Raw genomic sequence first — 25,799 nt, 5'->3', positions numbered from 1 at the left:
ACGTTTCACTCATTTTAAAAGACTATAATTCTAGTCATTAACTAAAAAAATAAAACCCCAAAAATCCTGCATGTCTGTCCTGCCCTGAAAAACAGATATTGCATAATTTGAGAAACTTCCCGGATAAGTTCAGAGAGTGATTTTTAGAAAGAGCAAACAAACAAAAAAATCACATTCAATTTTAGCTTCTAAAGTATGTCAGAGAATTAATCTTTGTAAACAGTGCATCAACTTCAACTCAAAGAAGTACTGCCAAATCCTACTTTTTCAAGCTTTAACGCATGAATTGAACAAAACTGCAAGTCTCATGCGAGTCACACGGTCAAAGAATTGGGAAAGCCAAAGAAGTATTTTTCATTTGCAAAATACTGTCAGTATCAAGAAAAGGAGAGCCATGAAAGCTATAATCATGGTCCTAAGCAGCCCAGGAAAGTTCTCGTTAGTGCAGTCTCCTAGTCTGCAGATGAAAGTAAGCTTTTTTGGGTAGTCAAATGCCAGGGGGTGGTGGGGAAATAACTGAAGTATTGCACATCATTGTGAGAGGTGCTGAGAAGAAGAGAGAGTGTTGTTCTGTCACTGTAATAGCTTGGTGTACCCGTATCTCAAGTGCTCGCGTGCAGTTCTGGTCTCCACTCTTCAAGGAGAGCATAGTAAAGTCACAGAAGGCACAGAGAAGATCACCTAAAATCATAAAAGCAACAGAGCAGATTGCAACCAAAGAGGAGACACCTGACGGGCTATGCTTGACCTTCACAAAATCACAGTAAGAGTCGAAAAGGTGAATGCAGTGTTGTTATTCACCAAATCCCACAATACTGGAACTAGAAGACACTGAAACTAGTAAAAGAATTGTCTAAACAGTTAAAACTACTTTCCGCATGCAGTGGCTACTGAGCTTTTGGAATTTGCTGCCACTAGAAGCTGTGAAAGCAGTTCGTAACAGCCCAGTCAGAGAAGGACCTTAGATAAATAAATGGACAACAAATCTATGAATGTATACTAATGGGACTGGGAGGAGTATAAGGCGAACGGAACACAGAGGACGGCCGGGCTCACGGGCTCTCGCTAGCCAGCACCTCCTGCTCTCAGGGTCAGAGACAGCACACAGGGCAAGGTGCCCATTGGTCTGACTCAACAGGGCACGTAGTTGTTAATGAGAATGCAGCTTGATTAGCCAACTTTGCAATTTGCCATTAAAAGAGACAGGATAATTGAACTGAACAGAATACGGATTTAGAAATCAATATTTAATACACCTTCCATCACTACTGTTATTCCCAATACAAACAACAAAGAAAATGGTATGAAGAAAAGTAATGAAGCCACTACTTTACTGATTACTAATGATGTTACTTACAGTATCTAAAATTTCCAAGATCTTTATTACATCTCCAGTGAAGCATGGAAACATTTGTCCCAATCTTACAAATGAAAAACAAGCATGAAAGTATAAAGCTGTAAAAATTGCTTTGTGGTAAAAATCAAAACCCAAACGCAGAATCTGGTGTTTTACAAAGATCACTCTTTCTCTCTTTTAGAGGACATTACAAATAATAAAATAACTGCTTCCAGTAGCAGCCTCAAAATGATAAATCACACATGGTTTTCCTACAATTATTCCTACTGCAAAAAACACCATCTTTTAAAACATCTCTCACTTGTACTGATTTTTTTTTCCAAACATGTTGTAGCTTCTTTGTGTGATCTCTCTGTTCCATTGCTTTCTTTCCTTCACTCGCTCATTTCTGTCAGCTGAAGATGCTTGTGCATGCTTTCACATGTCTTATTTCCTAAAAATTTGATTCTCTATAGCACCTAATTTGTTCATTTTTATTTATTGGTCTTTTCAGCTTGATTTTTCATTTTCAACTGTTTGTGTCCTACCTTCCTCTGCACTAGGGGGTGAATATTCCTTTTGTGGAACAGAAAACTATTTAAAAGCTGCATCAAACGGAACCATCAGCCTCCTCCTCTCAACTGAAACTGAGATGAGAAAAAAGCAAGTACAGTCCAAGCTCAAAAAGCTTAAGTTCAACACCAGTCCTACGAGCTTCTTTGGAGGAGAAAAAGGACATTGAATAAAGCAGTTTACTTTATGGCTTTCCCATTCATACACTGATTTATAGCTTTAAAAAGTGCTACACAGAAGATAACTTGAGATTTGTGAACAAAGAATGAAGTTTAACCAGAAACAAATTTGCTTTACTATAAAGTTTTTAACGCCATCCAAATTATTCCACAACTGAGATTGGCCGAGTGTTGGTTGACAGATGGCTTTATAAACTTAGAAACTGAAAAGTGAATCCACATAACTGTATTATTTGGTTTTACGTATAAAATTTGAATATTCATAATGTGTAACTATAACTGTGGCACAGTGTTTCAGACACACATCAACAAACCATGCCCATTATCTGCTGAGAAATGGGGAAAAAGAAATGGGCATGATACAAGGGCATCAAACAACTTCAACAGATGGCCATCACTGACCAACAACCTAAAATAAACCAGAATTCTTACAAATTTGGCAAAACAAGATTTCCTTTTGTAAAAGTCTGTCTTTGTAAACATATATGGCAAGTTTTCACAGTTAATTCTAGCTCTTGGAGTGTAACAGAAATCACAGATGAGGATTTAAAGAAAGAGTGTTGAAGATGCCTTTTAAACACAGATTTGTCTTATGCAACATTAACTTTAAAATACAACTTGCTGTAGAATTATTATGAACAATTTGATAATTTAGTGTTTAGGTGTATCTCCATGTATCACTGTCAAGCTGAATAGCTACTGATAATTTTCACCTATGTCAGGGTCTCTTTTATGAGGTGAAACAGCTTGAAAACAAACCTAGAAACAATTTACAGTTTAATAAACTCACAATGAATACATCAAAATTCAGAATACATAGGAATTCAAACCATACTACAAAAATATTATGTCAAACATGAGAAATAGGTAATCTAGACCTCTTAAAAAGTTAATTGTTTCTTCTAAACTATAAACCAAAAAATAAGAATACACTATACTCTTATGATTCATATCCAACAAACTGGATTGGCAGGCACTCTCACATCTCTCAGGTATTTCTATACAGGCCATATTGACCCCTCTACACATGCTTTTTCAGACAAATACTCGTTTTCAGAGGATGAGCCGTCTGGCAGGTTGTCACTGACAGCTTAAATGCACACTAGCTTTTTTGCTTTTCCTCAAAGCTGAGTTGGGCTCTTTAGGTTAGGATAACTGAAATTGCTATGGCAGAGACAGAGAAGGAATTTGAGAAGAAAAAAGCTGCCTCGATAAAGTTCATGATGAAAAATGTTATTGATCACACCTGTAGAGAAATGAGCTTCTGTATCACTAGGATAACATTTGGAGCTGAAATTAGAAGTGCAAGCTTAAGGTCAAAAGTATACATAACCTGAAATGAAGAAAGGGATCTTTTAAATCAATAAACACTCCGTCCCAGAGGAGGCGACAGCTTTCTTGATCCTGTGTAGATGATCTACATTGCTTGAAAAATCTGAGACTATCACCTTATCTTAGGAAAAGAAAAAAATGCCAGATGGAACACACACTGGAAAAAAAGATGTTTAAACACTGAAAGATAGAAAGATAATCAAGCAGCACCTAGCCACTAAAATGGAGGCTTCAGGAAATCACTTCCTTGTATTTCACAAAGTTAAAAAACCAGGTATTGGAAACAAGCCAAGAAAGATCCCTCAATATGATCACCTTCTACTAGAAAGAGTGATTAGCTCTCCCCCCCCCCCCAAAAAAAAAACCAACAAAAAACTGCATGCCTGCAGTGAAAATTTATTTGTGAAAGCAACATCAGTGAAAACCCTCAAAGGTCTGGAGTGACATTTCAAAATTGGTTTCTTTTAATATGTTTCTGTAATACAAAACAAGGTAATTTTTACTTACCTCTGGACATTACATTATCACTGTATTATATACAGTATTAGAATTAGGAAAAGATTAAGATTTCTGTTATTCACAAATGAAGAAAAGCTAATTTGTATTATGCAGTAAGGGTTTTTTTTCCTAAACTCTGAAATATCAGCATATCTGCACAGTTAGAAATAAAATATTTACACAATAGTCAACACTTCCCAAAGCATAATACAAATAAAATAACTAATCAACATGTTGCCTGTGCAACCATTTGTATTTCTCAAGTGCGGTAACTAAGGTAAAAATGGTTTCAGTTGCCCCAGTTTAATCATTCCATTTGCAAAAAGTCCTTTTATAAGGATACTAATGACTTAGCGATGAAAAAATTTTCAAATGCTTTTCAGACTGACCAGAGCTCCCTGCCAGCAACTCTTAGTTCATATACTTCAGTTAGGTCAGTGATGCAGCAGAGTTGCATTTTACGTCAAAACAATGTCCCAAAGCATCTTTTGGATGTCTCTGTGCTTTTTCTGAACACCACTGCTCTCCACTGGGGGGAAAGCAGAATTACTTACTTAAAAAAGCTAGTGCTAAATTAGATCTGCAGACACTGCTCTCTTCTCAGTCTATTTCAAGTACCTGGGACAGTGCTTCAACTGCTTTTTTTCCTCAAGAATTAACCCCTCACTTGTTTCAACATTTTCTTAAATTGAACTATATTCAGAATGTCTTTTGGCAAATTATTGTCACTAATTTTCACCAAGCAAAGGAAAATTGCAAAATGGTTATCTACTACAGATAAGGATGTCAGAGACCTACTGGTAAGGCTGAAAGTGAGACATTGCTGCCTCATCAGTAACTAATTTCAGTGAGTGACTCTCCCAAGTGGAAAGAAAAATAAAATGACTGCACCATCACCTGTATAAAGCACAGGTATCTGAGTATGCCAGACCAAGAAGAGAATTAAAAAAAAAAAAAATCTTGTCTAGCCTATACTTAAAAATTACATCTCTTCGCATGTTACTACCCGCAAAATAATTGTGCGCAACAACCAATATTTCTTAGTTTAGAATTGCGTGACTACTGAAACACATTTGTCAATGCTCAGGAGACAGAGTCTACAATTTCATTCGTCTTCACTCAGGCAGAGGATTACAAATGGTGTAACCATTAGTAGCAAAAACTGTTGAAGCACTGAACAAAAAAAAACCACCCAATATCATCAATGGTTAATAAAAGGAAAGGCAAGAAATTCTCTCTGTGCTGATAAATACATTTAACACACGAGTACACCTTCTAAAGTAAAAATAATTCTACACCACACTTTCTATAGCAGCCAAATACTTTAAGGGAAACACGGAGCATTTAGACATATTATACCACTCCTAATTCAACCAACCAGTATTAGAAAACCTCAACGTTTTTCAATTTAAAAAACATTAAAAAACAGGAAAAAGAATATGCTTAAATAATTTCCCACATTTACAGGATTATTCTACAGGCATCTACCAGTTCTTCTAATAGAAACATACTTTAGGACCAAAAACTTATGCAGTAATAATTAATTATTTCCCTTTGATTAGTCACATTATAATATCTCAAGAAGAAATAAGACAATAAAATAGTAGCAAATACAGATAAAAACTGACCCCTTTCCCCTTCCATTATCTTTTTCAAATTCTGGTATTACTGACAAAATAGCATTACTTTTCAAACTATAAATCGGTCTGGTTAGGCACATACTGCCCCAATTAAAACTAAGCATCATCCAATGTCAGATGAAACATGGAAAATGAATTGAGAGTTCCCTTCTGATGTAATGTACCGTCTCTGTACTTGGTCTCTCTATAGCAAAAACAGCAAACCAGAATGATTTTGTAAATCTGGGAAGTTTAGTACACAAGCACAACATACACTAGGAATAACAGTTTCACTAAACGAGTTTAAACAGAAAGAAATTAAGTCTTTTAAACTTTTATTATAGTGACACCTTGTGGCTACATTTGACTTATTTTGAGACCTCTCAAAATTTTTCATTTTCTTGTAATTGCTTCAAGTTCTTCAAAATTTGTGGTCTAGGACAAAGTAAAAAGATGAAGCCACAAAACAAAAATGAAAGCATGTAAAAAGTGAGAACGATAAAACAAAAAACAGTATTGCATGTTCAAAGATGTTTAGAGATTATTAACATTCACTTAATGCATTTGCACTTTTTTATCCCCAAAAAAGAGCTACGGCTTAGAATCACAATTCTGCTATCTGGAGTTGAAAATCTGCCTTTTTTTTTTTTTTTTAAATGAACTATTGTTACTTACCCATATTCAAAGTGATATCCACATGGGTTATGAAAAATACCCAGCAGCTCTTTAATGATTTTTATCACTGATTTCTTGAAACACAACACAATTCAACATTGTCAGGACTACAGACTAAGTGCTATATAAGAAAGAGCTAACTTTTTAATATAATCAAGAAGACGGTATTAATTTTTTCAGGTTAATGCCAGGATAAACAGTTGGCTTAATTAACAGGTACCTCTTAAAAATACTTGGAGATAGGAAAGAAAAATATTTATTTAAAAAAAAATAACAAACCACACAAGGATAACAAACACACAAGCATTCTCTTCTACATTGCCTAACTATTAAAAGAGGAAGCTGGAATAACTATGAACCTGACAGTTGTTCCTAATTCTGACAGGAACCTGCTTACATGACTATTTTCTGTCTCCCTCTGAAGAAAATCTTCAGCTCCACCTGAAAATTGCCATATAAGTGCAAACAATGAAACCAGGATCACAAGAAATTCTAAAAAAAACCCAGAACCATATTAAAAAAGAAAAAATTACCCTGTAATCCCGCTCTCTTATTTGCTTTTTCTGCATAGTATATGGCTGTTCAATTTTTAAAGGTGGTGGAATAATGTCTTCCAGAAGTATTTAAAGCAAAAATTAAGTGTCTTTCTAAAATAATGCCCATAAAAAGCCCAGGTATTATACCTAGCATTTTCTCTTACTAAAAAAAAAAAAAAAAAAAAAAAAAATCAGCCAAAAAAAACCCCACCACAAAATACAGTAACACCCTCTTACCTGTTATACTAAGCTTTGATGCCTAAGAAATAATCTTCCTTGTACAAATTAGCTAGTGTATCTAAAGCAGGGATTACATCCTACAAATCATAAATAAATCACCTTCTATGTGTGACAAAGCATAAACAATCTTCTCATCTCCTTTTCATTATAGAATTTCAGAGTCTTTGGTCACTGCCCTTCTATTTTCCATCTATTAACCTAGACAAAGGTTATGGCTGGTAAAAGTTATTCTGAACCTATTAAAACAGACTGGAGCATACAAGTAAGTAAAAGGAAGAAGAAAAGAGTGTAAATAATCTTATTACGTTACTTACTTGATTCTGCCTAATCAATTTGGATGGCTTCGTACATGCTTTGCCAAGTACAAATTATCTTTCATGGGAAGCACAATAATGCCCCTAAGCCTAACACTATTGTGAATATTCCACAATGCTCCATATATCAAAAAAAAAAAAAAAAAAAAATCGAAGTCATGATAGAGACTATGACACACATAATACAACAAATCACATGTTAAGGAGACTGAACTGGTCTTAATTCATTGTGGTATAAATTACCAACCTGCACACATGCACATAGAAAATAGACTCCATCCATTTTTATGCCCATGGAAAAGTTTGAATAGCTTCTCAAAACTCAGGTTGACACACTAGTTCAACCCTTGACAGCTCTCACCTTGCATAACTAGTATTTATGTGAAAGGTAAGTCAAAAAAGCAACTAACCTTGCCTAATGTTACAGGGCTTATTCTCTTTATAATCTGTGTTTGAACAATTGCTGTAGCATATCAGACACAAACAGGCTGTCCTTCAACAACGTGTACAGAATCTGGCACGTTCTACTCCTTTGCTTTGAAAAAAGGTGTGTAAATAAAAACCTCAGCCAATAACGCTAGTCTCCAATTCTCCATTACTATTCCAGAAGTCATCCTATACAGTGATGCCATAAAGCACTTTGAGCTAAAATCAACTTTTTTTAAATTAGAAAAAAAAAAAAAAAAGGAAAGACAAAAAACAAAAAAGACCACCTACCTCAAATCTATACTGGTATGAAATTGCACTGTGAAAAGATACTTAGTCCAGCATCTTTCACTGACAATGCATAAAAACCTTTAAAAAAATTGCTGCATTGTTCCCCAAGTGGTTGCTTGGAAAGAGATTATTATCCACATTACTAAGACAAAAGGGGAATAAATGTTAAAATTAACGGCAAGAAGACAGCGCAAAGCACGATACTTGCAATGCACTCCTCAATACTTTTGTCCATGAACAGGAAAATTTTGGCACTGGGACTTGTCACGCTGACTCAAGAGTACACAGCAGAAGCAGTGTTGAGCAATATGAAAACATAATTAGTTTTGGATGTAAAGAATGTACCGAGTAGCCGAGTGCTAATAGATGTGAGTAATTTGCTGAGTTGCATTACAGTCTTCCTTTAAAAATGAGGCAGGCATTTAGATCTTCAAATGAAATAAATGTTTGGGGTTTTTTTTTTCATTATTTTTTGATAATCTGATAAAAATTTCTTTCTAAACAGAGCATATAAACCACTAAAAACATATCACATATCTGCCCTTTGACGAGCATGCATAACTTATCTGTAAAAACACAGTATCAAATATTAAAAGAATGCATTCTGACATAATTTCATATTAACTCATATTTTAAATCTGTGCTCACAACACTGAAGATCATCTCTTTCTTGGATGACAAAAACTGCTACGTATTTTAGGATTTCTGTTTTGTGTATGTTAGTATCCTAGAGATCACTAGTTTAACTCATTTAAGTAAACAAAACTATTTTAAATATATAATCACAAAAACCTGAAATTAGAGACAGAAAAAAAAAAAAATCTAGTCCTCCTTGCTTACTTCTTTCTATACAAAACATTAAGTAGAAGCCAGATAAATAAAAGTCTCAAATACTAATATGTGTGTGTATATAGCCTCCCCCACTCAAAGCCTCTCTTCTGGAGGTCAGCTGGTGCAAACCCCTAATTAAAGCAGAGCCAACCTTCAAGTTGGACCTATTTATATTAATACAAATAAATAAACACAAAGTTCTTAAAGTGGAACTCCTCAAAAAATTGTCAGCAATTTTAGGTTTCTAATTACATTTAAAACAACATTTTCTTCTTATTTACAGAAAAAAATACATAAAAGGAACAGTAAACTATAGTCACCGCACTTTTACTTTTGACTAGGAAATGCACTCTTAATATAACGTAGGCTTCAATTCACTGATGTAAAGAGAGACTACAGAACAGCCTTATCTAAACTACCCTGAATTATCATGTTGACTCACAACTGAGAACTCGTATTGCCTTAAGGTTACTGCTCCTTAATAATAAGTACTCATAAACTTATGCTGCTACATGACTTTCTCTTTAGCTCTTTCACTTGCTCTTCAAAGTAGCTGCACCTCCAGGGAATTCCCCACTGCTTTGTGGATATGATAATGAGGAACAGAGATTTATAGAAAATAACAGGTTTACTGTGGATCATGGAGCAGAACAGAAAAAATGAGAGGCATGAGGACTATGTGATAAGGAAATCTGTGCTGTAGTTACCTGGACAACTGTATACTTCAAATATCTGCTAAAATAAAACTGAAAGGGGGAGGTTTCCAGGTGTGCTTGTGCATGCATTTAAGTAGATAGTATATAGCTATACATACAAAAACACCACATGAAATGAACTTCCTCCTGATAATTTGCTCCTCCAATAGAGGGCAAGTCACTTTCAGAGGATCAAGAGATAATCGGAGATCTAGAATATACAAGATGTCCTTTTGTGCCAAAAAATGAGTAAGGTACCACCCAAAACTCTGGAATAACATTCTCCACTCTTCCCTCTCTGCACTTTCAGGCAAGGCTACAAAGAGCCTTCACCAAAACAGAACGATGATGCTATCAAAACATAGCACACAAACACAGAGATGAAGACAGCTGGGGCAGGGGATAGAGAATGACAAACAGATAAACTGATGTTAAAACAGAAAAATCACTTTTGGACAAGCCTTCAGGTGAGGCTAAAGAAAGGAAGATGAAGGGAAAGTCCCACCCACCATAACAAGATCTCTTCAAATCTCCTTGCTAACATGATGGAAGCAAAAAAGCTGTGCTTACTAACAATCCATCCACTTTGCACCAAGTTCAGGTCACACACACACAAAAATATCCCCAGGAAATGTAAAACACCTATAAACTGCACGAGGCATTTCGTCATTGCTAGGCGATTTATCACAGACACCTTTAAGCAAAAATTTATCAGATACGCACACAAACTAGGGGACGGCACCAACCATTTCAGAAAAAGAAAACAGTAAAATCAGAATCATAAAGCTTACAGGGAAAGGTGAGAATGCATTTGTATCAGGAAAAATAAACTTCAAGTCAAGTACATTCAATATGAACTTATTAAAAGGACAGGGAGGCTGAGAAAGAGTTATCTGAGGAGAGACACGTGACCCACCGGACTCTTTCTCCATAGACAACAACTGTTTGCCAGCAATCCCATGTTGCAGAGCAGTAAAGGTCACAAAAAGAGGTCATTCTTTGGGAAAAAGAAAGCACTTCCAACTCGTGGAATCTCCAAGGAGGGCTGTGCTGATTAAAAAGTTTGTGTCTACAGAACTATTATTACAATACAGGGCATGTCCTCTTTGGGTCTATGACCCAAAACCTAATGATGATAACATCTTCGGAATCTACAGACTGTGGCCTTCCTATCAGTGAGCTCAATTCAGTTTTTGCATAAGACGGCTTCAATGTGATCATAAGCTTTTTCCAGAATTCCCAGTACCTTCAGTAAGAAGACATCGTTACCTTAATAATGCTTAAACCCATCTAGCTACTTTGGTTTACACAAAGCGTTGCTCAAACCTCCTTAGTCCTAACTCTTCCCTTTCTCTCTTTCACAACTGTTCAAAATGCTCCTTCAATGCAACAGCAGAAAATATATAAAATATATAAAAATACATTTCCAAGTTTTATAGCAAGTATGTCAATACATTTTAAACATTTTGGCAGTCAAGGAATGATGTTTACTACTGAGTGGAAAAAAAAACCACATCAGGTGCAACGGGAAAATTGACTATGACAAAAACAAGAAAACAAGAGAAAAGAAGGGGGGAGAAGAGAAAAAAGGAAAAAAGGAGAAAAAAAGAATAAAGGAGAAAGAGATATATAGTTAGATATGGAAGCACCAGAGTTTTCAAAACAGGATGCCTGCAATTTATCACCTATATTTGTATTAAAAAAGCATCCACCAAGATAGACAAGGTTTTTTTTAAGATAGCTGATGGAAGTTGTGTATATCATACATTATCAGAAATACATAATGTAGTAGCAAAATCCAGCAACTTATTCTAGTGTCTACATTATGTAATGATAGCCATGCAACATGACATTGATGAACTAACCTGCAGACACGGGCAGGAAAATACAGGTTCTGCCAGGACCGACAGAGATATTTAGAGTGATCGATAACCCGAATCCAGTCTAACTCATCCATGGACACTTCAATGTAGTAGGAATAAGACCTACGGATTGTCAAAAAAACACTGGTTAGAATACAAGCAGCCACATCTTAGGTATTGAATTTTACACTTTCTACTGGATTTTCAGCTGTGCTGAAAAGGTGGCTATTTGCTCCTTCCCACAGACTTGCATCTAAGATATCTAAAAAGAGATCCTTATTTTCAAACTAGCTTTGAAAAAAAATTCACATGCAGTTATGTTAAGACATGTTTTCAGAATGACTTAAAACATCCTAACACAATCTGCAGTAATTAGATGAGACCACTGTCCCTCAAAAAATGCAATGGAGACTTTCAACTCAGTCATAAAAATAATCATTTATATTCCTTCTGCGTGGAATAAATCTAAAACACCAGTGATACGCTTATTATTTTTATTGCCATATCAATAAAGAAAAAAAAACCAAAACATTTAGCAGATCAAAAATGCAAACTCCAACCCTTCACTTGAACAAAGCAAATTTACTTCATGATCATTTTCTCACTATGTTGTTCTTCACTTCTGACCCTTTCAGTTGTTTATGATACATTGTTAAGCCTGCCAGTTTTTTATACACCCCAAAATTACCTCATCAAAAATAAAAAATAAAAAAAGTCACTAAAACAATCCGTGTCTTCCTCTTGCTTATCAATTATATTTAGCTTATAGTTTGCTGTTAGGAGAAAGCAAACCCAAACTAAACCTTAAAAGCCACAGCTATTTCCATATTATACCTACAACAGTGATACTTAGAATAAAGTAGAAACTCCACTCGTGGATCAGCAAATCGTGAAATGTATGTTTCAGAATATTTTCTTTCTCTTAATGTACTAATCTGCAACATTCACAGGCATTTCAACAGCACCACGTTAGCACTTATCCTCCTTTCACACTGATTTCTAAAAGAAAAGTTGCTCTTCCAGAGTCCTACATAGACATTTTTTGTTCAACATTAATGCCTTTGTCAATATTCCCTATTGTTTGCAGAGGACTTAGAGGGGTAGATGTCTAAAGTGGTATTGTTTAAAAATTCTTAAAATGTTATCTAACGTTAATACCAATTTATGCACTTAGAAAGGTAATGCAGAGTCTTTAAGATGTCAATTGCATAATCAGCTTTCACATTCACACCAACCAGATGTATAATATTCACAATGCATATAAATACACTGTGTTTTAGCAACATTATTATTAGTAGCTCATGCATATTTGACCAAACTAGGCTCCAGCATTTTAGAGTTTGAGCAGTTTGGATCCAAAAGTTACTGACTGTCTGTCCTCGGTCTGGTGAGAATTTAGGGATTCTCACATAACCATCACTAGACTAAAGTAAATGTGTAACCAATATACAACATTCTAGTTTTTTGATTTCTGAAGGTACCAAGCAAAGAAAAATTATCTCAAAAATACAGTTCCGTTACCATACATAACACTGTGCCTTTTATTTTTCTTAAGGACAGCATCTTTTTTGCAGAGGTAATCTGGACAACTAGTCTTCTTAGCACTTTTATATCTAAGATTCATCTATTAATAACACCTCTAAACTACAGGTGCAAAACACACCTGTTAGTTTGTATTTCGTTCTGTTACGGATGTTCATTATCTATATAAAGATATCCAGTAGCCCAGAGCTTCACAGAGACAGTTAAAATGAATGAGTAATTTAAAAAGGTGTTCAAAAAGAAGCTACCATGTGCTTGTACAGTTGCTAAAACATCTCTTTTGGAGATGTTATTCATGTATTCCATGAGAAAGATGCAGCTCAGTGGCTGGCAATTCTTAGACCAAAAGGGTATATAGGTTGGAAAGGATCTCTAGAAAAAGCAAGGACAATCTTAGAGCAAGTTCCTTAAGGTCTTGGCTAGTGAAGTTCTGCATACCTCCAAAGACTGATATCCATAACCTCTCTGGGCAAACTCTTCACAAGTTCAACTACCCCATTATGAATTCTTTTCCTAATGTTTAATAGGAACGTATCTTGTTGCTTGTGTCCACTGCTCTTTGCCCTCTCGGCACACAGCTGTAAAAGGAGTTTGGCCCTGTATTCTCTATATTCTTCCACTAAATAGGCGAAGCCAGCAATAAGTTCCCCCTTCTAAGCCTTATCCTCTTAAAACAGGAAGTTCTCTCAGCATCTCTTTGTACATCGTGTGCTCAAGCCCTCATTCATCTTGGTGTCCTGCTGAACTCATTCCAGTATGTCAGTATCTTATACTGAGAAGCCTGCAACTAGACAAAGTACTCCAAATGCTTCTTTTTCCATTTATCTTAGACAGCTGAGCTACCGAGGGGGGCAAAAAACCTGACAATTCAGGTACTATACCTGATGAGAAGCAAAAGAAAGTCCAATAGCAAACTTTCCACAGCAAAACAAAGTAGTCAGGATGACACAGAAACTAGATCCTAAACCACTGTATGCTCAGTACTTTATGAGGACAAAAAACTCTAGAGTAGAGGTCCATCTTGTCTGATATTCTCCCACCAACAATGGTTTGTTCTACAAATTTCAGAGGAAGGGCACAGGGCACCAAGCAACAGGTAATTTTTTTAATAAGTTGTCTCAAGGAGACGTTTTTTTCCTCTGAGTTTCAGCAGCTGCCAATTTATGTCTTGCAGATGAGGGGCATTTTACCAGTTACAAGCTCTCTAAAAATTGCTAAAGAACTCCTCATTATTAACACAGAATCATAGAATCATTAAGGTTGGAAAAGACCCTTAAGATCATTGAGTCCAACCGTTAACCTATCGCTGCCAAGTCCACCACCAAACCATGTCCTCAAGCACCACGTCTACCCATCTTTTGAATACCTCCAGGGATGGGGACTCAACCACTTCCCTGGGCAGCCTGTTCCAGTGCCTGACTACCCTTTCGGTGAAGAAGTTTCTCCTAATATCCAACCTAAACTTCCCCTGGCGCAGCTTGAGGCCATTGCCTCTCGTCCTATCACTTGTTACTAGGGAGAAGAGACTGACCCCCGCCTCGCTACAGCCTCCTTTCAGGTAGTTGTAGAGAGCAGTAAGGTCTCCCCTCAGCCTCCTCTTCTCCAGGCTAAACAACCCCGGCTCCCTCAGCCGCTCCTTGTAAGACTTGTGCTCTAGACTCTTCACCAATATGTCTCTCATACTTTTCAAATTCTATAAAATTGGTTGATAATTGGTTTACAAATGTGGTTGATCTTCTGGGACAAGCAGAATACTATGTATAATAATAAGTATAATACTATATGAAGTAGTTCCTTGTACCTTCAAAGTTTTACTTTTCAATCTTTCCAAAAGGAACAGAGGAGAAGCATAAATTTCAGTTGAACTTAATCAGGAGAACTTACTGGAAACAATTAAATAGCTAAAAATTCATGCAGTTTGTTTTGAATGATTAATAACTGTAATTCATATTTTAAAAATAATTTAATTTAAAAAAATAAAAATCAATAAAACATTAATACACCCTGTTCTAAAATAACACGGCTTAGCTAAGAAAACAAAATGCAACTGTTTTGCAATTCTAAACTGTTAGTCTGGAAGTAATATAAAATTAATCTTTTATCAGAAAAGTAATAATGTGTTAAAAGCGCAAGTAGCTTGTTTTATTGTTTTTAATAGAAAATTGCTTATGAATACCTACGTGAGCTCTCTACAAAATTGTAAAGTCTTTGTCATGGCAAGTTATAAAATTTAATATATTCAATGCGTCAGATAGAAAGAACCTTGCAACTTTTCTACTTAAGCAGTTGCTCAATTGTTCAAATACACACAATTTGATCTTTCATGCATTCCATAACAATCTAAAGTAGCTGAGCATGAATTGGCTAAGGCATCCATGATACTTCCATCCATACTTCACCAGTCTCACCATGAAGTGGCTTCTAATAACTACTGTAGTTAATCAGTAATTCACGTTCTAATTAAATTTTACTATCTCTGAATTATTGTCAGTGTGTTATTTCTTAACAATTTTGATATATTGAAAAAATCTGAACAAACATTCCTTCAGTGTTTGGAATGTAAATATGCAAAAAATATGGTTTCCACAGAAGAACTAGAATATTGTTTTTCAAACTGAAATAAGAGCAGTTGAAAGCTAAGTGGCAAATAGAAAACAAACCAGTTTAAGTTACATAAACTTTCATTAGTAAACTATTTAGAGAAGACACAAAAAATACATTTAAATATTATGAGGTAGTTTAGTACACAAAATATGGTCTGGTGTGTAAGCAACCAGAACCGCCTTTAAAAAACAGGGCTTTTTTAAAATAAAACTTGCCATTGTCATCTCCAAAATGTTTCTATAAAATATTTAATAAATATTTTGCATTGATAATATTACCACCAGTACAAAATGCATTACCTTCCCTTTTTACATCAACTTGGCACCTACCTACTATCTCTGTCCCACAGGAGTATTCGTATGTGGTTGATTATTGATGGCTGGCCTAGTTTAATTTCAATTCCAGACCGGCAGTCATCATCGATCGGGTGTCGAGAGAAGCCATGATCCAAGTCATAGTTCTGAGTATCCCCATCTAATAAAGCAGATTTCAGCTCCCCTTTTACAACCTGCGCTCCATACTTCATTGTTGCAATATTTTCCCCTGGTACTAAGAAGAAAAAGAAATAATTGCTTAATTTTTACACTCTCATACTGCAAATCAGATATTCTGAACACCAACTCTATTAGGTCAGAACAAACACTTATTGCCATTATCCTTTCTTAGCCACAAACACATGCTTAAGGTAAAACAAAAGCACAGGAAGAGAGGCATTTTAGAAATTTTGCTTCCTCCGTTTCATTTGATGCCCCCTAGGTCTTTTATGGCAATAATAAGTAGTGATAACTTACTAGTATGTAGTATCTAGATTCTCAGTCCCCTTCAGGATTTTACAGAATTCTGTTGCACCTTCCTCACTCAATCATCACTTTCCTTCTGGTTTTAAACTTTTGGTCTATTTAGTCTCTTCTTGTGATCAACCTCTCACCATACCTCTAATAATTTTTTCGCCCTTTCTTTCCCATTTTTTGTTCTAATTTCAAGTGGGGTTTTTTTGTCTCAAGTGGAAGGAAACTAAAAATAACATAAAATGTTTGAGATGTGGATGTATCGTGAATTTGCAGAGTGGTATATACAGTGTTATAGCTATACAAGCTATTTTGATAGCTATACAAGCTTCCAGTATTCTGCAAAGCTAAATGAACCTCAGTGAACCGGGAAACTTCTGGCTACTTGGGCTTTGAAGCAACACGGTAAAGCAAGTTTATTCCTGTGAAATGGTAGCACAAAAAGCCTGTTACATCCTAGACACAGACCTTCCATCAAGATAACTGGGGATAATGATCCCTAACTCCAACTACAAACAATACATTGATGAACCACCCTGTTAAAAAGACATTTTTATTAGTCTTGTTTGAGGAGAGACCCTATAAAAAATGATCTGAAAGCTAAATGATGAAAAGCTGCCCTTGAACTCTTCAGGCAGCTTGGCAAGAGAAGTATGAATTCTAACAGGATGTTAAGTTTAACATTTAAAGAACAGAATTTGAAGTGGTAAAATTTTAACTGTATTGTAGTACTACTACGTAAAAACATCAAATGCACAACTATGAAATTGCAAGTGGTTGTCAATGTTTCCACAAAGAGAAAAAGTCCTAAGAGCCTGAACTAGTACTAAAACAACACAGAAATTCAACTCTCTAAAAAGCTGTGATTTTGACAAAGCTAGAAATCTTGAGATTAGGAGCATATTATTATTGAGACATAAATATGCAGAAGAAGAAGTCAGAAAACACCATTCAACTTTTTCAAATTTATCTACTGCACTGTCAGCAGAATGTCTTGCATGATAAGACTTTTACAATATCCTAATATTAAACTCGCATGTTCAAATATTAATATCTGTAACTTCTATGAGAGAACACAGAGGAGATGCAGTTCTGAGAAAGCAGTTCTTTCCAGGGCTCATCTGACAGACTACAGTGCAGGCTCTCGAAGAACGTTTAACTTTATTCTTGGCTGTGGGGCAAATACTCTCTTATAAATCGCACATTAGACAGCAAACTAACAGTATCTTTCTAAAGCTCAGTGTCAGATATTCTTGTTGAATTAACAGAGAGCACAGACAAAAGTCAAACAAAAGGCTTCTCGCACTTTTTGGGCTTCCATTAATACAATTTTGGAAGACTTGTTTATACTATTTGGGCAAGCATGTAAAGAATAAGAGAAAAATCTAAGGTAGTGGAGAAAAGATGAAAATCTTCATGAAGTAGAAAAAAAGTCACTATCAACACAGAACCATTTAAATATCATATATCCCACAGCCAATGCATTTTTATTTTTAATGTTTTTGCAAAAGTTTTTCTATTAAAAAAGCACTTCCTCTAGGAAAATACACTCTTATTATAACATTCATGTTTGAGCAATATCTGAGATACAAAGCAAAAAAATACATTGACTAATATTTTTTGAGGAATAGCAATGGCAAGCACAGTACATAACAAAGATATTTCATTATGTAAGCCTTTTAAAACACATAATAATAGATAAAAACTGAAAGCACAAGTTAACCATATCCTCCAGACAACTATAGTCACTAAATCAGAAAAACAAACTGATGCTTACTTAACATGCCCCTGTAGTTGAGGTCCATGTCCCGACTCTCGGAACGAATCTTAATGGCATCTAGGATGGCATCCGGTGACAACAATCCAGAAGGTCTTACAACATTTAGTAGTTCTGTTAGACTCATTAGTGGCAAACGCACTGCTTGCATGATTTCAGCATGGTTTTCCTTGGGGTTGTGTTTACACCAATTCATCAAAGCTTGGAAAATGTCCTTCTCAGGAGCTGCAAACGAGTCCCTCAGTACAATACTTAAAAGAGCAGCCTGGAAAAGAAAAACAAAAAAAACCCCACATAAACAGAAATAAAATTAAATATATTTTTTTAAAAAAGGAAAAATAAAGAAATTAAAATAACGCAAAAATTAATGGGTATTTTAACTTGTAGCTATTAAAAATCATCTCCAAAGGAGCGACTACCTGAAACCATAGCTTGTTTTAGTTACTTAATGCAAGAATTACAGAATCCATCATGTAAATAATAGGTAATATTACAAACCAACTAGAAGATATATGTCAGAATTGAAATGAAATCGATTTCATTCCAGTTACTACTTCAAATTTACTTTGGAATATAAGAAGCGATTTGGGGATTTGGTAGCATAGTTCAAACCATTCCTTTCAACTTAGGCTGGTATAACACTGACGAGAAAAATAAAGTGCAGCTTGGAATCACCTTTTTAAACCATTTCTAGCTATTTGGGTTGTTTTTTTTTCCCGCCTTTCTCTCTCTCTTGGTACGACAGGTACCAACTTAGAATCAGCACATAAAAACTTCAGTGGTTCTTACTCATACAGAAAACCCACTGACTGCAAAATAAGAACAAAAATAATCGAACAGCTCTTTGATTTTCACTTAGTTAACAGAATACTTAGGAGTTTGCCTGAAAAGGACAAATCTCTCATATATACGAGGACTGGGTATGCCAAAGACGTCATGAAGTACACGTTTCCTGATGAATGAATGTTTGCTAATTTCTTTATTGATAATATGCTCTCGGAGCTCAGATTTAACAAACCATGCATGACAGAGTACAGTAGAGACAAAAAAACCCCCATTTTTTCCCTACACAACTAGTAAGTTAGTCAGCAGAGCAGTGTCTTGTACTTATGCAAGAAATAGACCCATCACAGCTTTTCCACTAAAAACACCTTAAAAAAATTAAATCATCATTCATTCAAGATGCTCTGCTGCTTCATGTGAACACCACTTGAAAACACTCTATCACTATTATGTCCAGCTCAAAGACCACTCCAGAGCAAGTGGAAAATTTCAATGGCATGGAACAGCCTGACTCGGGGACAAATATTTATGCATCTAACAACAACAACAAAACCAACACACAAAAACCCCAAAACACCCTGCAACACCACCATATTATGCAATTTCAGAACATGATGACAATCAGCAATATAAATCACAACAACCTCCAAAACGCTTTAGCTTACACAGCAGAAAATCACTGATCACTGAGACAGCCTATATCAAGAAATTAATAGAACAGAATATCTTCTGCTATCTTCAAATCTTTAGTTTATAACTCCTGGGCAGCGTTCAGAAACCAAATTACATTATTTCAAGGACAGACGAAAAAAGACAAATTAAGATTAGATTGCCTGCTCCCACCTTTTAGCATACTCCATCAGATTTACTATATTTAGCTATATTGACTGATCAAAATTAAATACCTAAAAAATTCAGAACGTATCACCAGAATTTTCAGTCCACCTTGGTTTGAACGTTTCCAACTGTCACAGTTTCACTAGTATAAAATGATACCTGTTAACTAATATATAAACTTGCATTTTGTGCCCCCATTAGTATTTTATCATGAAGTTGTATACATATTAAAATTAACATTCCTGGAGAAAAACATGAAAACACAAGATATACCTTAGAAAGTGACAGGAAGCCTTCACTGGAGAGCACCTCTTGGGCATTTCTATCCATGAACATACAGCACATACAAGTTAATTTGGGAAGGGAATAAAGACTGGCAACATCAAATGTCATACAGACATTCTGAATATTAAGTATTGTGCAAAGATACTCAGATGTGGAGTCCTCCAGTTCTGGGAACCCATATTTATGTGCTAGGCTTAGGAAGTCTAGAAGAACCTCCTCTTTCTCATCCCGTAGTGTAGCACGACCAGTGTAAATATATTTCAACAGCATGGTAAATGCTTCTGCAGTGGTGTCCTGAAGAGGAATTTCTGCTTCAGGCTGAGATTCTCTCATTCCGCCATATAATAATGCTCTATAAGGAAAACAAAATTTGAGACATTTATATCCTGATAAAAAACAGACAAAAAGTAGAAAGAGAAAGGAATAAATGACTATTTACAGCACAGGGAATACACATGGGATATGGTTTAAGAATCTGCAGAAGAAAAACCCTTATACTTGGCATTTAAAGTGCAGCTCTGCTCTGAAAGCAGCTGCACAAGAATAATATTCTAAAGCATCATGGTTTTATCCTACACAATTGCTCCATCTCTACTTTGAACCATAGCTTGCAAAGCAGAAACTGAGATATGATTCTTGTACCTTTCTTTTTTTTTTTTTAAATATAGTGCTATCAGTGAGAAAGAAAAAAAAAGAAAAGTTTTCAGAAAGCAAGTGAAACAAATAGTTCACCACTATAACAGCAGTGGCAGATTAGGAAATCATGGGATTCCTGATCCTCTATTCCTTACTTTAAACCCAGCACATGGCAACTCTGATGAAATCCTGAATCTTGAGAAAAATCAAAGTACTTACAATTATTTTTTAAAATATGATAGACAGTTTGAACACAATTTGCATTCACATGTTAGTTTAGTTATTAGCTTATCCCTCTGACAAAATTAACTGGAAGAAGATTATCAGGAAGTTAAAAATGTCCAGCTCTTAAAAGAGCTGGATTAGTATTATTCCTAGTTTTAAAATATATATTCTAACCTGTATCAGCCAAACTCTTTCAATACTCAATTCCAACATGTCAAAATTAAACTTTCTAATTGAGTATATTCCATAGAAGCACACCATCCATATCAAAACAATTTTACAGCAGAACTTTTCTGTTCTGAACTTCTCTCTCTCTTGAATTTGTGAAACTACCTTCAAAATCCAATTTAATGAAGGTCAAAAGAATAACATCATGACATGGTATTTATCTTTTTATATTTGGACACAATGATTTGATGTGCTGGGAAACATTCACACAGAAAAGGTCACACTCAATGGACAGATGATTACACCCTGAAAAGTTCATAGAGAAACAATGTTTATCTTATCTGCATTAAAATTTCCTGGGAGCCTGACAAAAAGCTATACTTCACCTGAAATAATGGCACCTAGCAGCCAGGATCACTCTGTGCGCTGGAAAACGTTTCTTTTCTACAATAAAGGTAACGTCACTATATTCTTCCCCATTCATTAGAGCACCAATATGCTCTGACAGAATGTGAACGTGGTCAATCTCACCCACAGCTGTGTAAGGACGAAGCGGATGGCTGTTACTCATCTTGGAGGGATGGTGATATTGGTAGCCTAAAGAGAAAAAGAAAACAACCAATATTATAAAGGGCACAAATATTAAAATACGGCAAACATCAAGCTGCAATTACAAAAAAAGCAACTAGCATAAGTTACCATATATTACAAGAAAAATGAAACCAACAGGTTTTCTATTAACATTCACTACAACAGGACTTGAAAAAAGCTTGCGTCAACAATTCTAGCCTTGCTGTTCTGTCAATCCATTTACTTAAAATAAAAAAGCTTCCAACAAAAGGAATTAAAAATTAAATAATTTTAATTAAAATTACCAGTAGAAACCAATTTTATCTGAATTAAAATGCACATAAATTATAAAGAAATAAATAATTTGACCAATTAAGCATAGCCTTAACTCCCAAGTCTCTACTAAAATCAGTGACGAGTAAAAACATCAGTGTTTCTCCAGAATTCCAATCAACTTTGAAGAACTGGGAGAAAATAAACCATCGGGATAACTTTTAACAAGTAACAGACAAAGTCTGTCAAAGACCAAAGCTTTACAATGTATAATTCAATTTTCTTAACTCTTTGCACTTAGTTTTCTTGATGCCTTCTTGCTCCCTCATATATGTACGAAAATAAACCCCCTAATACCTCCCAGTCATAAAAGTAAGGAGACTGTCCACTAATGTACAATACAGATTAACGCATTAGTGATATCTTCTACGGAATTATTTTGTTACTTCTTAATTCATAAGAGGTTTTAGTTTTGTTGGTTTTGGTTTACTTCAGCAACAGAGGCTTTCTGTAGTTCCAGTGGCAAGAGCATCCACAGGAGAATTTAGGTCTTAAATCACCCTCTACTGTTACATTTCAGTTTATTTATAAATAAAAAGAGGTTGGCTGTTTCAGATAATAACCATTGATATTTTCAGAGACACCTTCTGTGCTCCAATGACTAGCCAGTTTTCAAAATGGGCACATACTTAGTGCTGAAGAAAGATGGTATACCAGAAGAAGCAGGAAAATGATGAAGCTGTACCCTGTACACAGCTAACACATCAATCTTTCAAGTGAAATATTCATGACACGAATGCATTTTTAAGCTGTATTTTAAAAGTATTATGAGAAAATACGCATCTGTTTCCAGTCATTCCCCAACAAAGAAAAGAAAACACATGCACATGGGGTTAAGTATTATTTGCACCTCCATAACACCTGGAAATGCTTAACCCAAAATCAAGATACTGTAGAAACACGGTCCCAAAGAACTTTAAAATAAACTAGGAAAAGTGACAGAGAATAAGATTTGAGACAAATACAGCATACTAAATTGATAATACAGATTACAGCACAAATGGGAACAAAAGCCCAGCTTTCCTCAGGCTGTCTCTGCTACTTGAATTAGAAGCTGTGTGCCCATGTAGCCACTACAGTGCGGAACCAGCAATACTGGCCGCGATACTGGAGGCAGCCTAACCATGGGAACACAGCATACTGTACAGTCATTCTTCTATCCTGACACGAGAGTAAATTAATTTCTATGGTTTTTCATAATAACAGAGTTTCTTCCATTTGCACTAGTTAATTTACAATTAGCTAAGACAACTCTGCACTGAACAGATTTACGCAACATACACTTCCAGTAACATTTACTTTGTAAAAAGCAAAATTAATTTAACTCACATCAGTCCAGTTGCATCTATTTAGCAATAATATTTATCACAACATAATTCTTTGAGAGTTTATAGACAATAGTAAAATTGAAATGCCCTCAAAATATAAAACCTTTTATTGTACCAAAGGAGCAAATGAAAGGATGCATTTGTTTGATCAGCTGCAAATCTCAAGCCCCAATACCCCTTCAGGACTTCTGTACCTTACAAGTCTATAATTGCTGTTGTTGATCTTCATTCACAATAGTCAGGCAACCCAATTACGTGAGAGTTACATGAACATTATCGAGCAACTCTGTACTATCTCTCTTCTGCTAGTTCTGATTTTGATTGATGAGAGAAGTTCATTTATGATACTTCATACATGTACAAGTACAGGCACATTTTGGTTTTAAAATCTATTTTTAATTCCATTTTTCCTACATTCTACTTCTTTGTCTCCTTCATCCACTCTTATCTCTAAAAAATAAGAACAGGTATTGTCTGAATAAAACTGAGAGACTATAAAAGTGGTAAAGATAAGGGAATGCCATCAGCTGCACACTAACTGTGCTTCCAGCAGCTGTGAATGTTGTTATGTGCCAATAGGGTGAAAAGTTCAAGGGAAAATGGTTTCCATTTCAGGTTAAATAAATAAATAAAATCAAAAGCACACTTCCCTCTCAAGGGTGCATAAACCTCTCTCTAAACAAGAATCAGTGTATAGAATAGGGCTAAGTCTGAACTGGGGACACTTGCTAATAAGCCGATGATGCCAGTCCTTGTAAACATCAAGACCCTGAAGAACAGCAAGCAATGAAAGTAGAAATTTAGAAATCCCTGTGTGTAAGCTGCAAGACAAATTTGTTTTGATGTTTAATGCTCTCTAAATTGCTCATACAATGTACTGTTCTAAATTGCCACTTTCAAACAAGAACATGCTGATCATGGGGAATACAGGACTCAAATGATAGCTACAAGCCTCTGCCTGAGGTGTCTTTCAAATGCTTGAATGACACGAAGTGTTGGAAACTGTCAACTTTATCAACGTGCCTTACATGCTTTCTATGGGTAACACTAGTATATTGAAGAAGCACTCAAACTCATTTATTTGTTTACTACTATGCATTTCCAATGCAAGTTTCATCTGTATTGTGGATTTTCCATATAAAGCAGCACAGTGAGAGCAGTCCCACCTTCAAAATACAGAACCAAATAATGCATGACTTCAGATCTTCCCAGATGGGATTAATGGTACAAATTCAGTCAACCCCTGAAGTGATCTGCACATTTATTGTTTGAGGAAGTAAAAAGTAATATACTGCTTTAGTTGTGGCAAGTTGCTATGAGCTCACAACTTCCGTGTATAGCTAAACCTATACTCTTTCAGTTGCAACTCAAACTACTACTTACGATAAAAAAACACGGATGCTGCCAGGAGCATGGCAAAACCCTTCCTGAAGATCCCTCTAACATCTTCTGTCATCAAACATGTCACCCCGCCCTTTCAGAGAATACAGCTGTTTACTCTTCCGGGCAGTCAAAGAAGAACATTTAACGAACTTCAGAATAAAAGGCCAAGCCATTTACAGACCTCTTGCCAGCACCATAACCTATTTCCAGGAAGTATTCAGAGCTAATTAACCGCTCCAGGAGTCAGCTGCTGCACTCTGCTCATGCCATAGAAATAAACAAAGTAAAACAGTCGTCTTAGCAAGTCTGAGGCGCCATTAAAACTGAAACAATCTCAAATGGCATCTGTTAAGTCAGAAGGCATACAAATCACTTCTGCCCAAGACCCCACCGGAAGACACGCTTCTTGGTGGACATCTTCAACAGTGAGCATGTGAAAAAGACAGCCTAGTATTTATTACATAAGGCAATCAATACGCAATATTACACAACGTGTCACGGCTAAAAAAACAACAACAAAACCCCCCCAGTTTTCAGCTTGCTGTATTTCTTTTTAGGAAGTAATCTGTAACATATTACGGCATACAAAAATGTGATCTAGAAAATGCAGCAACAACAGCAAAACCCCAATGACATCTTTACTAAACAATTCTCAAACCAGAGCTGTAATAAAGACTGGTACTAAGCCACTTACCCCCCTCATTTGAGCTATCACTAGAGTCCTCTGAAAAGCAGTGCTGTTTCAATGAGATATGCAAGAGTTGTTTTTACACCAGGCACAGAAAAAGGAATTTAAGAAACTGTTCATTAATAATTTGGAATTTCTTTTATATAAAATGAGTGAAAAAATGTTTACTTAACTGATAACACTACTGAAACTTTAGAAATAAATGCAAGTAAACAGACTATTGCTAGAATGAAAAATTTTACGAAACAAGTCTAGATTATAAACACTGAGCAAATAATTTCATACCCTTGAAACACTTAATTCCTTCATCGTCTGGTTTGTTCCTATCAAGATAATACAGATTTTGTCAGAATTACACAAAGGGAATTTTCTTAAATATCATTCTTTTACACTGCTATTTTTCTCTAGAAATAGGAACTGCTTCTCAGTTGATTGGAAAGGATTT

The 25,799-nt window shown here is 35.5% G+C and overlaps 1 protein-coding gene across 4 annotated transcripts in view; it reads right to left on the bottom strand.

Moving 5' to 3' along the window:
- BTBD9 (BTB domain containing 9) overlaps window positions 1-25,799 on the bottom strand; it is a 136,850-nt gene that overhangs the window by 105,943 nt on the left and 5,108 nt on the right. For all 4 annotated transcript variants that reach the window (XR_015708940.1, XM_087777309.1, XM_087777310.1 and 1 more), the window contains exons 3-7: window positions 21,439-21,649; window positions 20,012-20,375; window positions 18,119-18,383; window positions 15,883-16,102; window positions 11,411-11,530 (exon numbers count right to left, since the gene is read on the bottom strand). Coding sequence is in view for 3 of the 4 variants with exons in the window: in XM_087777309.1 (XP_087633435.1) it covers window positions 11,411-11,530; window positions 15,883-16,102; window positions 18,119-18,383; window positions 20,012-20,375; window positions 21,439-21,649 (1,180 nt within the window). In the remaining variant the exon portion in view is untranslated. The remainder of the gene's footprint in view (window positions 1-11,410; window positions 11,531-15,882; window positions 16,103-18,118; window positions 18,384-20,011; window positions 20,376-21,438; window positions 21,650-25,799) is intronic.

Source organism: Nipponia nippon, unplaced genomic scaffold, assembly GCF_047370975.1.
Source record: "Nipponia nippon isolate SJK-2023a ecotype South Korea unplaced genomic scaffold, ASM4737097v1 scaffold_4, whole genome shotgun sequence".
Taxonomy (NCBI): domain Eukaryota; kingdom Metazoa; phylum Chordata; class Aves; order Pelecaniformes; family Threskiornithidae; genus Nipponia; species Nipponia nippon.
The sequence above is the reverse complement of the archived record's forward strand: the minus strand, read 5'-3'. Positions and strand labels throughout refer to the sequence as shown.